This window comes from Helianthus annuus, chromosome 8, assembly GCF_002127325.2.
Source record: "Helianthus annuus cultivar XRQ/B chromosome 8, HanXRQr2.0-SUNRISE, whole genome shotgun sequence".
In the NCBI taxonomy this organism is placed as follows: domain Eukaryota; kingdom Viridiplantae; phylum Streptophyta; class Magnoliopsida; order Asterales; family Asteraceae; genus Helianthus; species Helianthus annuus.
Window position 1 is genome coordinate 75,601,185 of NC_035440.2, and position 16,794 is coordinate 75,617,978.

Here is a 16,794-nt window from a genome sequence, read left to right on the forward strand (position 1 = left end):
TAAGTACGTAGTTGTGCTTGATTTTTTCTCTGACATTCCGTTATAAGTTTTGTTAAAAACGAAGTTGTACTCAAAATAACGTATTTATTTGGTATCATAAAACAGTACGATGATAAACTAAACCGTTTTAATGGTTTGACTTTCTAAACAAAATACTTTATTTTTAAATTACGTTTGTTTTACATTATCATTTGCTCGATTTCGCCGCAACGCGCGACGTAAAAGAAACTAGTTAAGTTTATGCTTTTTATAACAACCAAAATCTTATATAATATTTTATTTGAAATAGAGAAACTTGACATGTAAAAAGTTTGTCTTATTAAAATTGGTATTTATTATATTATTATTATTATTATTATTATTATTATTATTATTATTATTATTATTATACATACAAAACAAAGTGGGCATGAACAGTAAAAGTCTTTTTTTAAAGATTTATTTTTTTGTAATATTACACATATTTTATTTAGTGTTCATTATATTTTTTTATTAATAATATTTATATATTGAAGTAGAGGGATCATGAAAAATAAATAACTTTTTCAAAGTATTTGTTTTAGGTATTTGATATATTTTTTAAAATAATTTGTGTACGTTAATTTTTTAAAAATTTTCTAAACGCACATCTATGTATTTTTTCCAACATTCTGATATAAATCTTATTGAAGATTGATATCGTGTTGCCACCATACCGAAAAGAAAACCGACTAAACAACATAAGTGTTGGTATTCATATTTATGGTTTTCGGTAAATCTTATTGAAAGTAGACACTGTGTAGCTATTGTACCGAACGAACAACATCGATATTTGATACCGGTATTTATATTTTTGCCTTTAGTTTCAATAAACTTATAGACTTATAGTATCACTATTAACTGTGACCCAACAACATCGGTATTGACATCGTGTTTGTTTTATGTTTTATGGTTTTTGGTTTTTGGTTTTTGGTCGATGTAGATCAGATGTTGATTGCTATACCGAATGCATGTATTGTGTCAGTGCAAAATAAACCGAATCGATGCCGATCAAGATCCCGCCGCGAAGCGCGGGGGAAATCAACTAGTACATATTATTAGAAAGTGATGATAAACAGTAACTCTAATTTTTTAAGTATTTGTTTTTTCAATTTTAATAGTATTTTAATTATTATTTAATTAATTTTATTTGAACTTAAAATAGCTTCAATTTTTTAAGTATTTGTTTTTTTTAAATTTTAATTTAATAGTATTTTAACTACTTTAATTCTAAATTTAAAGAAAAAACTAATTCCACATCTATCTTTAATTTTTTAACATTTGACGGTATGCATTGGCGAAGCTTGGGGGTCGATTTCCCCAATTCCAAGGGGGCGAAAACGTATATATCTAAAAATTTCTATACGAAGATACTGTTCATAACACTACGCGTAGAAAAGTTCGGGGGGCCGGGCGCCCCCTCCCGCCCCAAGGAAGCTGCGCCCCTGACGGTACGTTTCCGAAAGCATTGGATCGGTATTGGTTCAGTTTGTTACACTACCGGTTCGATACATGCACTTGGTAGAGTTGTTTAAATGAAAAAAAACTTTGGAACCAAAAGCCATAAAAATAAATACTAGTACCACTACCTATGTTTTTTTTATCGTTACAGTGTCTATTTATCAAAAGAAAAAAAAAATAAAATAAATATTGGTACCAAAATAGACGTTGTTCGTTTCGGTTCATTATTGGCACGATATCCGTTGTCAAACAAGAAACCATGAAAATGATTACATACCAATACTAATGTTCGACACGGTATGACAACGATACAATATCAGTTTATCAAAAGCAAAAATTATGAAAATAAATACCGGTTTCGATACACACGTTGTTGAGTCGGTTTGAGTTCGATTTTGTACCATAGCGGCACACTATTTATTTTTAATAAAATTTATATCGCAATGTTGGAAAAATAAACATAGAATGCACTAGAGTTATATCAACTAAACAACATTAGTACAGGTATCGATATATCGATCAATGTAAGGTTTCCTTTTTTAATTACTATGGTGAGTGTCGATACCGTAACGAATCAAACTGATACCGACTGAATGCCCACCACGAAGCGCGAGGGAATCTCACTAGTGCTCTAAATCAATTCTTTTAGCTGCAAACCAAAAAATAAAAAGAAAAATATCATTGGTAAAAGCCTTTTAATTTAATACATTATTCTATTACATTCCTATAATTGTAATTATTTTTTTATGCGATATAATATATGTTTTTAATCATTTAACTCCTTTTACTAATTTTTTTCTCGGATAACTTGTGTTCGTTGGCTTAAAAAAACTAATTACGTAGTTGTGTTTAATTTATTTTCTTGACGTTCTTACATAAATTTTATTGAATACAGAGTTGTTTTCGAAATAAAGTATTTTTTTGTGTAGTAGGCTAGATAAATTGCCGACGTCATAGCGGTATCGTAACGAACAAAATGAATACCGATCAAACAAGTCGATACAAGTATAGGTATATATTTATAAATTTATACACTTTTAATCCATTTAGTTGTATATAATTTGATTTTCCTTCAATAACTCACGTTCATTACCTTTTAATATAAAGTTGAATAAGCGACTTTATTCCATATCTTTTCTCACGGTTCCTTTATTAACATTGTTGAAAATGATTTTTTTTGTTATTAGTACCGTAAGTCCGTGATAGCCGACCCGATACCGACATCGGTACCGGTATAGTTATTATTGCAATTTTTTTCTCATTGTCCCTTTGTTAACTTTGTTGAATTTTTTTTTTCTTATTTTCAATGTAAAATACATTCTTTTAGACATATCATGACTTTAAATCAAATGCGGGTACCATATCGATACCATAACGAATCAAACCGGTACCAACCGAATTCTTTTATCTAACGAACCGATACCGACTGAGTTCCCGCCGCATTGCCGGCAAATCCACCTAGTTTGGTATGAAAGTGAACTCAAAGAAAACCTTGAATATTTGATTTTAACATGTGCTTGGAAATACTACTACGTACTTCGTAAGTTACTTATCAAATAGTTTGTAAATTGATCTCATCACAATCTAAGTAGTTAATACCTGAATTTTTAATTTTTAATTATGTTGGCTTTTCGTTCAGTTTTATTTTTTCATTTTTTATTTATTTTATTTTTATGAGCTTTTCCAATGTTGCTGGTTGCTGCCAGGGGTTTGACATTAGTGTTAGTTGTCACGTTTTTAAGCCCACCGCCGCAACGCGGGGGGCTTAATATATACTAGTGTGTTTGTGTGTGTATAGAGGAAACTTTAAATGAGAACGCTAAATATTGTGAGAACCATGAGAAAAAAATGAAAAACCGTGGGAACTTGGACAAAAACAATTTAAATTCAAAATTTTGTACACTTATGATTATTATTCGAATTCAATGTTAGAAATTAAATTTAAATCTACATATGTTCGTAGATATTTAAAATTTACACACGTGTAAGTTTTTCATTTACACATGTGTAAATTTGTTGTGCTTAACAAATTTGCACATGTGTAAAATTTTTAATAAAAGTGATTTTGAGATGAGAAATGAATTATTTGATGTTGTACATTCTTTTTTCGATGTTTTATTTTAATTACATTGATGTTTATATTAAAAAAATTGGTTTTGATTGTTCTTTTTTTATTCTTTCTCATGGTTCTCGCGATATTTAGCGTTTTCTTAAGACAAGCCTTATATATATAACATATAACTCTATATTTATCATTGTTGAGTTGAGATCCTGTACAGATAGTGTTAGCTGTAAAAACCGTATGAACATATCTGAGCCATTGATAGTCTAAATCAGGGGTTGATATTGATTACAAATAAAACCCCTATAAATAATAATTAATATTATCAAGTTAGTGGTATTTTAGTCATTTAGTCATTTCCCATAAAATACTAATTCCACCAAGTTTTTTACACTAAAATAACTTTAATATATTTCATTAATTTTGTAAAAAAATTATACCATAAAATCAAGTATTTTTTTTATCTTTAATATGAATACCATATTGCTATACTTTTTGTATTTATAAAAATGGCTTTTTAAAAAGTTATAAAAAAATATTTTATAACTGTGCTAGTTATGTAGTTGGAATGTGCTAATATGAAAATATATTGTGTTGATTTTAAATCCATGGGTAAGTTCTTATTTTATTATGTAATTCTTATGTGTTATTATTTTTTCCTTTTGTGTTATTATTGGGAGCCTATTAAGAAATAAATTTGTTTTCTACTAGTTATGTAATAATATGTGTTATTTACAAAATTAAAACAAAAACATGAAATTGTGTTAGTATGTAACAATATGTGTTGTTTATAAAATTAAAAAAAATTGTGCTAGTTATGTAATAGTTATGAAATTGTGCTATTATGTAATAGTTTGTGTTTATAAAATAAAAATAAAAACATGAAATTGTGCTAGTATGTAACAATATGGGTTGTTTATAAAATTAAAAAATAAAATAAAATTGTGCTATTATAGAACAATATGTGTTGTTTATAAAAAAAATTGTGGTAGTTATGTAATAGTATCTGTTGTTATTTTTTTCTTCTGTTTTTTTATTGGGAGCCTATTTAAAAATAGATTCGTTGGAAGGTCGTTTTTTATTGTGCTAATGTTGTTTATGTTGGTGTTACCGTTGGATGCCCACACGGTGGTGTTAAGAGAGTGCTAATGTCGTTATTTGATTGTGCTAATGTCGTGGATAATGGAAGCTCCTTTTTTGATTGAAACAAGAATGCTGATAACGTGGATGGTCTTATTTTATGCTAATGTCGTTTTTTATTGTATTAAGGTCGTTGATAATGGAAGTTCCTTTTTTATTGAAACGAGAGTGCTAATAATGGAAGTTCCTTTTTTGATTGTGCTATTGTCGTTTATGTGGGTGTGCTTATGTTTTTTTTTTGTTTGATCTGGATATGTTACAATATTCAAATTGTGGTTTGAATTAATCTGCATGGATTTTGGGATATTTTGATAATTAATTTTAATTAGTTATAAATAAATAGGGTCAAAAGTCTAAATTACTTCTAAACTAATTTTTAATTAAAGAACACTTGTTATTTATGTATTGATTCTTACAAATATAAGAGTTTGTATTTGATCTCATACCTATCATTGTTTTCATGAGAACAAAATAAGAATAACAAAAATTTTATTTGCTAAATTTTCTTATTGGGCTCAAAAGCATTAGTCTAGGTGAAATTGGATTGGAATTTAGTTTATACATAAATGAGGTTGGGCCTTTGCTCACTAACTAAACAAAAGCCCAAGAAACAACGGAGTAATCAGAACCGTTGATCTAGTGTGCAGACTCTAGGTTTTACTCCCCCTTTTAATACTGCATCTTCAACCTCTTTCTAACCTCGCCGCATTTGCTTGCCGAAGCCCTCCCTCCCTCCGTCCCCAACTCAGGTACGCTTTCACAACCTCCGGCATAACACTTTCTCATTCTTACTGTTTAATCCGTCAATGGTTCTATGTGAAATTGTCAATATATTCACCAGATACCAACTCTAGGTTTTGCTATCTGTGTATTATTTTTGTGCTCAATCTTCGTGTAGTTTCTTGGTTTGATCTCATTTTCTAATGATTTATTTTGTGTTTTGTTAAAGTTTGATTTGTTTGTTGTAATTGAGCTGATAATCATGTATTGATTATTGATTGGTGAATGCTGTTTGGTTGCTTGTTTTCATTATTGCAAATTGTTGTTATATATTTTAATTAATGTCTGAAGAAGAGCATCTAACAAACATTGGTGTAGAAATTCTGTATAACTGTGTAATAAAATAGCAGTTCAGAACAAATTGTCAAGTGGTTAAGATTATTTTTTTGAGTTTAATTTCTGAAGTTTATGTATTAGGGTTAGATTTTAGACTTGTGTTTTCAAAAATTGATAATGGATGATTAGGGATGTTTTTTTTTTGTTTATAGATTGCCATATGAGATAGTTTTATTAAAACGTAGACCCCCGAGAGTGCTTGGGATTGATTTGTTGGCCGTTCAAAAAAAAACTTTTATTAAAACGTAGACCGTACGACAAACGTATTTATGAAATGTTGAATGTTTTGCAGAGCAAGTATGGTTAAGCATAACAATGTTATCCCAAATGGTCACTTCAAGAAGCACTGGCAGAACTATGTGAAGACATGGTTTAACCAGCCTGCTCGCAAAACAAGGAGAAGAAATGGTAAGTGGTGGAAGTTTTTATGATTTTTGTTTTTATAATTGTATGCTCTGCGATCAAACCCTCGCAGGCGAATTGTTTTGCATCAGTGTGTTTATGTTACATCTAAATTTTAACTGTAATTTTCAGCTAGACAAGCAAAGGCCGTTAAGGTTTTCCCGAGGCCCGCGGGTAGACTTCGTCCTCAGGTTCATGGGCAAACTCTAAAGTACAACATGAAACTTAGGGAGGGCCGTGGATTTTCTCTCGAGGAATTGAAGGTTAGATTAGTTACCACTACATTTGTCTACTTTTTTAAAAGAAATTAGCATAATTATTGCAGGGATCACTTTGTAGAATAGTAACCAAGTTTAAAAAGTGTTCTAATTAGGCCACTCAAGTTTCAAAAGTGTTCCAATCAGGTCACTCAACATTCGCTTTTCATTAAAATTAGGTTTTTTTCATTCATTTCATAGGTAACCTTGGTGATTTGGATTTTTGATTCTTTTTCCCTTTTATTTGATGCTAACGTTGAGTGATGACTTGGATTTTAACTTGTTTATTTTTTAATTTTTAATGTATTTAAAATGTTTTTATTTTTTTATTAATACAATTTCATATATTAAAATAATCCGACCACATCATCTTATAATCCATTTTTTTCTTGACACATGGAAAAAAGGACATGGTTCGATTTGAATATTAAGTTATCTAATTTGGACAAAACGATACGAGTGACCTAATTAGAACACTTTGTTATTGCATTTTAAACATTGAATTTGTGTCGAGATTTTGTTCTTAGGTTGAGAAATGTTCGATGTTACTGGATCAGTCAGCTTTGTTTTGGATAGTTAATAGTTAATGACATTGTTATATATGTGATGTGTGTTTTAAACATGTGTATGTTTAAATAGGCTGCAGGCATTCCTAAGAAACTTGCTCCAACCATTGGCATTGCTGTTGACCACCGTCGCAGGAACCGCTCGTTGGAAGGTCTTCAAGCTAATGTCCAGAGGCTAAAAACATTCAAGGCTAAATTGGTTGTTTTCCCAAGAAGGGCAAGGAAGATTAAGGTGAACTTACATTTTAATCATATACACTTATATCTTTATATATTATTTTTATTTTTTGTATCTATTGTAAACACAAAGGGATGTTTCTTATTTTTCTTTACAAACTTGTTATTTATTAGTCATTATATAAATTATAGCTTCAAACATCTGAACTGTGTTCAAATAATACATCCTATTTTATTACAACCCTCCAAAAGTTCACTAGCGACAATGGCTTTTCTTACTGCATTTTTTGTGATTTCTCATATTATCACTAAGCATAATCTTTTAACCATGCAAGATCAACATTTGAGACCTGCATTTTATTTTGAAACAGGCTGGTGATTCGACCCCAGAGGAGCTTGCAAATGCCACCCAGGTTCAAGGCCCAGTATTGCCTATTGTTAGAGAGAAACCAGCAGCTGAGTTTGTGAAGGTGACCGAAGAGATGAAGTCGTTCAATGCGTATTCAAAGCTGCGTTTGGAGAGGACAAACAAAAGGCATATGGGTGCAAGACTCAAGAGGGCAGCCGAGGCTGAGAAGGAAGAGAAGAAGTAAGCGGGTTAATGAATCAGTTTTGGATATTGCTTTGTTTTAAATGTCAACTTTTCGTGATATGTTTTTGGATTCGGTATGTTTTTAGCTTCTGTAGCTTGGATGATGTTATGTTTTACTACAATTCTATGATTTGAACTAATGGTCACATATTTTTAAGTTTTGCTTTGGATGTTACTTTCACTTGTTTTTCTCGTGCTTGAGTTGATGTTTTAATTGTGGAGATGATTAACGAATTATGTGAACTAATGTTTTTTAAATGACGATTAACGTTATAGCAATAAACATAGCAAACCGATGATTCATAAAGCTCTCTTAGCATTTTTAATAGCAAATTGGTTAATTTATTTGTTAATAGTGTTAGTTTATTTTTTAATTAGTTTTATTCATCTATTATGTTGGTATTTTCATTTTGAATGACATTTTAGTGAATGGTATTATTTTTTTAGTCAAAATAATTAATTGTATTATAATTCAATTTTATGCGATCCGTAAATTGATCATTGCTCACAGGTACAATGATTTGTACTCGTTTCAGATATGATGCAGGTAAAATTCTTAGCCACTTGGTCTCATTTTCTTGTATATATTTAAAGGTTGGTATCAATCTCACATAATCTCATAATGATCAAAAGTGAATACAATACAATGCACCTCACTGTATATAGTGAGGTAATACAACAAATCTGTATAAAACTCTTTGTAACTAACTCTCTATAACTAACTTTAACAACCTACTCTAACAGCTCAGATATACATACACTAAGGCTATGCGTTATGGTGATGGTCCTCCTTTGGAGGATGACCCGCAACGTAGGATGGGTGTGAAGATGGGACAAAGAGGATGGAGGTATGGAAATGTGGGGATGGACCTAAAATGTATATGTATATATTGTACCTATAGGTGTGTGAAAGAGGGTGAGGCATGTTTTTTGTCTTCATGTGGAGCGTCTGCAACGTCCGGAAGAGGACGGCCAGGACGCTGAACATGGGGGGGGGGGGGGGAATGGTGTTCCAGCGGCGCCGGACCGAGGACAGAGGGGGGACGACCCCCGTACCGTGTAGCCTAATATGCCCTCACTAGCTGAACGAGGTGCATCAACGTGAAGCTTGGACCTAAGAGTGTCAAAGCAAGAAGATGACAAACCTTTGGTCAAGATATCCACAAGCTGTACAGACGTAGGCACATATCGAACACATAGAGTTTGAGCTAAAACCATATCTCGTATAAAATGTAAATCAACCTCCAAATGTTTCGTACACTGATGAAACATTGGGTTGACTACAAGATAAGTGGCTCCAATGTTGTCACACCAAGCAGTAGGTGGACATGATAAAGAGATACAAAGCTCCTATAATACAGATATAATCCCGCGAATCTCAGCAACAGTATGAGCTATAGCACGATACTCAACCTCTGTACTAGAACGAGCAACAATATGCTGTTTCTTGGAGCTCCAACTGATAAGGTTGGGACCAAGAAAAATACAATTTCCAATAGTTGACCGACGATCATCAGGGCATCTAGCCCGATTAGCGTCAGAATAAGCATGAAGATCAATACACTCAGATCGATGAATACTTAAACCATGAGAAACTGTGCCTCGAAGATACCTCAAAATACGCTTGACTACAACCCAGTGACGATCAGTAGTCGTGCCGAGTGACTCATTTGGGCATGATACTATCATTCAACGATTCGAGTCAGCTTTTCTAAGCGAGTAAAGCTGAGTATGTATAAAACGTCTCTTTCTTATCAGCAGCTAGGGTTGCGTTGTGGTCATTTGGGGTAGTCTCTATCAGGCGACTCAAGCAAAAACGAACTCTGATGGTTGAAAGTACCAGTAACACTGAAGATCAAACGAGAGAGGTAAATCCTTTTCGTGCGTTTGCTTCGTGTTAATCTGTATACCCTTTTTGTGTGTTTCAATTGAAGAAGAAAAGGAGGAGCACGGTAAATTTCTCTTTGGCACCTTAAGTTTGCTGTTCGAATGGTATTTTACTCAAGTTCCAATTTTGTTTTTATCAGTTAGTTTAGTTATGCAATCTTCCATTTTGTTGTTTATGCCATGTGTGTGTTATGTCATATAATTTTGAAATCTACAACGTTTGTTCGGGAAAGGTTAGGTACAACCGCTTAATTTTGTTTAAGGTAAAAGCTCGCTTATTGCTGGTAAAGGGTTTGGAATAAATTTTAGGTGTTTATTTTGGAGGAAATGAAGTGGAACTTATAGAGATAAAAGTATGTAAATAGACTCATTTTGTTGATTAAGAACCATGTGAAAAAAATATGTCATTCTTTAAATTATTTTTTTTTGTATTTATGATTCCCTATTGTTGTCATACTTTGTTTCATTGGTTTCGACCCATAAGTTTGTGAGAAAGGTACTACAGCATTGTAGACATTAAATTAATTCTTGTTTTTTTTTTTCAATTGTTTTCGCCTATTGCGTCAATGTATTGTGGATATCGTTGGCTATCATGTTTTGTGGACCGATTCAAAGATTCGAATTCTACACAGTTTCTACATGCTGACCTGCAATTTTTAGGGTGTAAGGGGTGCTCACCTAAGAGGTGAGTCCCCTCTCCTACGCCCAACCAATCCTCGTGTGCCACGTCAACTCCCCTCTTAAACTCCCCTAACACCCTAAATTGATGGCGGCACTCCCCTCTTAACTCCCCTTGTTTTTTTATTCAAAAAAAAAAAGGTTTTATTGGTTGAAAGTGAGCTGGCCCACCATCTTCCCCTCTCCTCCATCGGTGACTTCCCACCGCTTTTCTCCCTCTCTCTAGTTCACCGCCTAGATGGCGGTACCACCACTCTTCGGTGGATCCACTCCCCGCAAGGGGTTACCGCGAACACCCCGTCGTCCCTTAGTATGGTTTTTAGGTTTGTATCGCCATTGAACCTCAATTTAGCGATGTAATAATTTGCTTTGATGATTTAAGAATCTGAATTTGGAGAGCAGGTATTGAGGTTTCATGGTTTCGTTGTTTATAATTGCGTTTTAGTACATATGTTTAGGTTATGAGTGTTTGATTACCTTACAAACTTATAAATTTATTTGATGATTTGAATTGAAAAGGCTGATTGTTATCAAGGTTTAAAGCATGATTTTGTTTCGGTACCGATCAATTGCCTGTTGCGAAGAATGATTTGGTTTAGCGTGATCATGTTATGAGTTGTGATGTAAAATGATCACACCAAGAATGATTTGGTATAGCGTGCCGCAACACGGCGTTGTATATAAAACTAGTTTTTATTAACAAACCAATAACATTAGGCCATGCGTACTCGAACGTGACCCAGCACCATAAAGCAGCTCCCCATAACTGCCAAAACACCGCCCCCTGGCGTCATGGGGGGATGCATGGTTATGTTTGGTTTCTCTCTCTCACACACAAATATATCTATAAGTGAACCCGGGGGGGGGGGGGGGGGTATGTTATCCATGACACATAATGTACTGTATGGGGATATGTTTGAGTAAAGGAGGTTATGACTATACATGCTCTTAAACGACAATAAATGACCAATAACAACAAATGACAAGAAATACAATGTTTAATTAATAAGAAGCCAAAATGAGAGGAAACGGGGATCGAACATGTTACTTTTGGATAAGAAATCACCAAAAACAAACACCAAGCCACATTTAATTTTTTTTTTTATATAATTTGTTTTTGATTTAGTGCCCCTGTGCATATCGGGCCTCGGCCAAGAGTGCGGCTCGCCCACCCTGGGGTGGGCCTTGCGTTCATAAGCTTTTCACGTTCTTCACAAGAGTCCTCAAACAAAGACTTCATTTTTTTTCGTCTTAGACCACTCGTAGTGGGGCGTGGTTTTTAAAAAAAATTCAAAAAAAAAAAAAACGCCGCAAAACGCCCCCCCCCCCATTACGGCCGGCGTTATTAGGCGTTTTTTTTTGAAAAAAATTTCGTTTAGCGTTTTATTTAAAACGCTGAAAATGCTTTGGGGGGCGAGATTATACCGTTGGCAACGGTCAAAATGTTTAATATTTTTATTTTTTTTTTAATTTCAAAATTTACCCACTATATAAATATCACCCACTTTCTCCTACTTTTTTATTAAAAACTCACACTTTCTCTCTTACTTTTTTTATAAAAACATCACACTTTCTCCTACTTTTTATATTTTATACAAGCATGCATCCATACCGACCCCCCTTTAGTGTCCCCGCAAGACCCACGAACCCGAACACAACCCAACCGCAACACCCGTATAACCTTCAAGACATGGACCCGAGCTTTTTAACGTACGCGGCTTACTTGAGTGGCGCCACTCCGTTCGTGCCTCCCACCTTCGGCTATGGTCAAGTCGGCGGGTCGCAACCGTCACAACAAGAAGACGAACCCGAACCCGATGTCGATGTCGTGCCGGAGATGCAAACCGAACCGGTGCAAGAGAAATCGAAACGCGGCAGAAGGTCGCATAAGAAGAAGGAAAAGGACGAACCTCGACGTACAAAAACTCACCTTAAATGGACGAAGGATGAGGAATTCGTGTTGACTCGGGCGTGGCTCGACATTTCGGAGGAACAAGAAACCGGTAACTTTTATATTTTTTTTTACTTATTTTTTACTTATATTTTTACTTTTATTTTTAACATACAACTTATATTTTTACTTTTATTTTTTAAATTTGTAGCAAACTTTCAAACGGGCCCCGTTTTTTGGGATAGGGTTCGTGCACTCTTTTATAGCACGTGGGGTCAAGGCGAACATCAGGACAAAGATTCCATTTCTAGCAAATGGACCGACATCAACAACAAGTGTCATGCGTTCCAAGAAGTGTACCAACGTAACTTCGATAATCGCCCGAGCGCTGAAAGTGACGTTGGGGTTTTAACGAGGACTTTGGACGAGTTCGAGAGAATGAAATGCCCTTTCGCGTACTATAAGTGTTGGGATCTACTACGAAAAAGTCCAAAGTGGGCGCGAGTAGGTACCATGACGACTAGTAGTAGACGTCGAGCTAAACGGTCAAAAACATCATCCTCCGTTGACCCTGAAACACCGACTTCGGATGCCCGCAATGTCGATCTAAATGAGGTGGTGGACGTTGAAGAGGAACTTGAAGAAGAGTTGACCCGACCGCCCGGTAGAAGAAAGGATAAGCGAACCGGGAAAAAAACGGTTGAGTCGTCTTCCGATCTCGAGTTAAAGGAAGATTTCGAGGAGATGAACCGTCGTCTCCAAGACATTCGCGACCTCGGCCACCAACGTTATGAGATTATGAAAGAACGAGTGGCCAAAACCAAAACGTTTAACGAGATGCAAGAGGCGAGACAAATGGAAAAAGGACATTGAGTTTTTGTCCAAACCGATCGACCACCTCCAAGGCGACGCGTTGATGCTTGCGCAAATGCGTCGCCAAAAAATTCGAGAAAAATATGGACTTTAGATCATCTTTTTTTAAACTTTATTTTTTTTCGGTTTTTTTTATTTTCATTTTTTTTTCGTTTTTTTTTTAATTTCAAGTAGTGTAATTTTTATTTTAAATTAATGAAGATTTTTATGTTTTAAATTAAAAAAAATTGTGAAATGATTGCTTGGGCGTTATTGGAATAATGCCCCACTACGCCACTTTTGGAATAATGCCCCATACTGACTAGGATAACACGTGTCAAACAATGCCCCATGGTAGGGGCATTATTTTGTTTCACCACTACGCATGGTATTATATTCAGTCACTTCGGTGCCTTTTGACACTTGGGATGGAAGATAAGACAACACACACAAACCGAGAGATTTTGTCTTGGGCTTCTACTTCGTTCAGCTGAAAAACAAAAGGGTGATACTATACACACCCCCTATTTACTAATTACACCCCCCCTATAAAAACATCACATCCATCAATCCATCCATCAATCCTTTGCTTTTTGTTTTTAGTCTTTTTTGTCTTTTTGTTGTCTTTTTATTATATTTTAGTGTCTTTTTGTTATTATTATTATTTACTATTAGTAATGAATTATTATTATTATTATTATTATTATTATTATTATTATTATTAAAATTGAAAAAAAAAAACGTGTAAAATGATCATATTATTGGTGCCTCAAATTATTGATATGCATTCATGTATAGTCGTACACCTTTAACTCTTTCTTAAATTGTTATATAAAAAAATTATGCTATTAGTTTCACTTACTTCTTTTTTGATGTAGGATTCACAGCCAGTTCCCTCACCTGTGAAAACTAAGACTAAAGGGTATGGTTCGGCTCATCCCCATGGGGATGAGCCTCCACGTAGGCGCCACGTAGGCGGCTCGTGGGGGATGAGCCTCCATGAAGGATGGAGGGGGATGGAGGATGGGGCCCCACCTCATTATTTTATAATTTCCTAAGTTTTAATTTAATAACCTAAGTTAATAAAAACTTTATAAAAATTAAAAAAATACAACATAAAACAACATAAATAATTTCATTTCATAACATAAAAAAAATTACATTTCCTAAAAAAAAATTACCGAAAAAAAATTAAAAAATTACATTTCCTAAAAAAAAATTACCGAAAATAAAAATAAAAAAAAACCTACGACGTCCATTTTTTTTTCACCTCTTCCTTCATCCTCCGATAAACCTCGCGTTCATCATCCGGAACCGAGTCGAGATCCAACCTCATAATCCTAAAATCTTCCGCTCGAGCATAGTCGGACGACACGGTTTTCTTGTGAGTATATTTTTCGGCCGCGAACTCTTTGAACGAACGGAATTCGTTTATCAAGTCGTCCATTTTTTACGATGCCTTCTCGCCCCTACCTCCACTCGAGCCAGCTATATCATTCAAAAGGTGGAGCGGCGGACCCGGCTGTGGGTCTTGTTTTAGTTTAAATGAGTTTGTTTGGATAATATATATTTTGTAACTACTCAAGCTTGTTCACCTAATATTTTGTAACTAATATTAGTTCACTTTTAGGTGTTCAAGTCTCGTGAAGAGTTGATGGAATGGGTTAGAAACACCGGACGTAGTCTTGGTTACGCTATTGTGACTAAAAGATCGAAAGCTAAAAATGGCTACGTGTCTAAAGTTGTACTTATGTGTGATCGTGGTGGTGTGTATAAATCAGATAAAGATTCAAGTAGAGAGACCGACACTAGAAAGATAAATTGCCCGTTTGAAATGGTAGGGATATTTTCAAAAAAGAATGGTTCTTGGACGTTAAAAGTAAAACCTGGTGAGCATAATCATCCACCCGGAGAATATATGGAGGGACACCCAATCCTCAAACGATTGACACCTAATGAACACCAATTGGTGGCAGAGTTGACGGGGAAGGGTGTGTTCCCAAAAGATATTTTAGGTGTTATGAAGGAGCGTGATGAAAATAATGTCTCTACAATTAAAAACATGGGTAAAGTTCTTGTACAAATAATCTTAACATACTAAACATACAAATTGAAGGAAAACTCAAAAAGACAAGGTGGCATTTTTGTAATTATCAATAACTATCAAAGTTACTCTACAAATATACCTGAAAAAACCTAACCACTCCCCCCACCCCCAAAAAAACCTAAACCCCCCACCCCCCACCCCCAAAAACCTAAAAAAAACCTAACCCCCCCCCCCCAAGCTAAAATGCTAAAAACTAAACCCCCCAAAAAACCTAAAAAATCTAAAAAAATAAAAAAAAAACACACAAATTATTTTATTTTATTTTTTTAACATTTTTTATTAAAAAATCGCTACTTTTATTAGCAGCAAAATTTTTTTTTTTTTTTTTTGCTAACGAAATGTAGCGATTTTTTAATAAAAAAATGTTAAAAAAAAATTTGTGTTTTTTTTAGGTATTTTTTGTTGTAACTTTGATAGTTGGTGTTACAAAAATGCCACCTTGTCTTTTTGGGTTTTCCTTCAATTTGTATGTTTAGTATGTTAAGATTATTTGTATTTGATCTTTTGCCTTAAAAACATATATAACGCACGTGATAAAATTCGAGCAACGGATCATAAAGGGAAATCTTTGATGGAGGTGCTAATGTCTCATGGGGTTGAACCAAGATCAAGCATCACAGGTGATACACAACTATATTCATCTAATTCCAAAAATCTTCCATGCGTATGTTACACGCATACATAACGTGTTAGGTGATGGAAATTGTGGGTTTCGGGCGACAGCTTCTGCTCTCGGGTACGGTGAAGATGAATGGTTATTTATCCGGAGATCACTGATGGAAGAGCTACTCGAGTTTAGAAATAAGTACACTAAGGCTTTCTTAGGCTCATTCAAAGATGTGTACACTAAGGCTTTCTTAGGCTCATTCAAAGATGTGATCGTTCATTTTTTATCTCAAGAAAAAAGAAACAGTTCTACTTGTTTTTCGCTTTGGAGAGGCCCTCACGAGTTCCCAGAAAAAAAAAATAATTACAGTTGCACACGTGAATGGTAACCATTTTATAATGGTAGAATTGCAAGGAGAGTATCCAATTGCCAGCACAAACAACCTATGGAAATTAATGAGAGAAAATGATGCAGCTGGCTGAGAGAATATTTTTGAATCACGTCAAAATATGTATAAGTCTTGGATAGCACAACCTGCTACATTTGGGGGGAGTATAGATTAAACCTCGGTATGTAAATTATTAAATGATAATAATTTTGTAAAAAAGTACTTATTTTTATATAGCTTTTGTTACAGCTATAAATATAATTTGATAAATTATAACAATAAAAACTAATAATAAATACTATATCATTACTATTACTAATAATAATAAATATAATAATAATAATAATAATAACTAATTAAATAATAAACAAATACTAAATAACTAATAATTAAATAAATAAATAAAAAAAGACAACAAAAAGACAAAATAGGCTAAAAACAAAAATCAAATGATTTATGAATGTGATGTTTTTGATAAGAGGGGTGTAATTAGTAAATAGGGGGTGGGAATTGAATGAGCCAAACAAAAACCCCGGTCGATAACATTCAAACTAAACCATCAAAGACTCGAAGTGGTTAGTTTGACAGTTGAC

General features: G+C 34.0%; 2 protein-coding genes across 3 annotated transcripts; both read left to right on the forward strand.

Moving 5' to 3' along the window:
* The first annotated feature begins 5,301 nt into the window (after nucleotides 1–5,301).
* On the forward strand, nucleotides 5,302–7,966 carry LOC110873063 (60S ribosomal protein L13-1). Of its 2 annotated transcripts, none has more exons than XM_022121993.2 (5): nucleotides 5,302–5,430; nucleotides 6,090–6,205; nucleotides 6,332–6,462; nucleotides 7,096–7,254; nucleotides 7,571–7,966. In XM_022121993.2, the coding sequence occupies exons 2-5, from the start codon at nucleotides 6,097–6,099 to the stop codon at nucleotides 7,790–7,792; spliced, it is 621 nt and encodes a 206-aa protein (XP_021977685.1). In that variant the 5' UTR covers nucleotides 5,302–5,430; nucleotides 6,090–6,096; the 3' UTR covers nucleotides 7,793–7,966. The 2 variants fall into 2 exon arrangements, with proteins under 2 accessions (XP_021977685.1, XP_035832562.1); XM_035976669.1 differs by having other exon boundaries at nucleotides 5,352–5,433.
* Nucleotides 7,967–12,760: 4,794 nt separating this feature from the next.
* Nucleotides 12,761–15,983, forward strand: LOC110870169. Its single transcript, XM_022119372.1, has 4 exons — nucleotides 12,761–12,946; nucleotides 13,978–14,070; nucleotides 14,730–15,176; nucleotides 15,900–15,983. The coding sequence occupies exons 1-4, from the start codon at nucleotides 12,761–12,763 to the stop codon at nucleotides 15,981–15,983; spliced, it is 810 nt and encodes a 269-aa protein (XP_021975064.1).
* Nucleotides 15,984–16,794: the final 811 nt, after the last annotated feature.

Coding starts and splice junctions, on each gene's coding strand:
- LOC110870169 (XM_022119372.1), top strand. CDS start 12,761: ATGACGACTAGTAGTAGACGTCGAGCTAAACGGTCAAAAACATCATCC. Junction 12,947..13,977: donor AGCGAACCGGGAAAAAAACG/GTTGAGTCGTCT, acceptor TTTTTGATGTAG/GATTCACAGCCAGTTCCCTC. Junction 15,177..15,899: donor AAAACATGGGTAAAGTTCTT/GTACAAATAATC, acceptor ATAACGTGTTAG/GTGATGGAAATTGTGGGTTT.
- LOC110873063 (XM_022121993.2), top strand. CDS start 6,097: ATGGTTAAGCATAACAATGTTATCCCAAATGGTCACTTCAAGAAGCAC. Junction 6,206..6,331: donor CAAAACAAGGAGAAGAAATG/GTAAGTGGTGGA, acceptor TGTAATTTTCAG/CTAGACAAGCAAAGGCCGTT. Junction 7,255..7,570: donor GAAGGGCAAGGAAGATTAAG/GTGAACTTACAT, acceptor ATTTTGAAACAG/GCTGGTGATTCGACCCCAGA.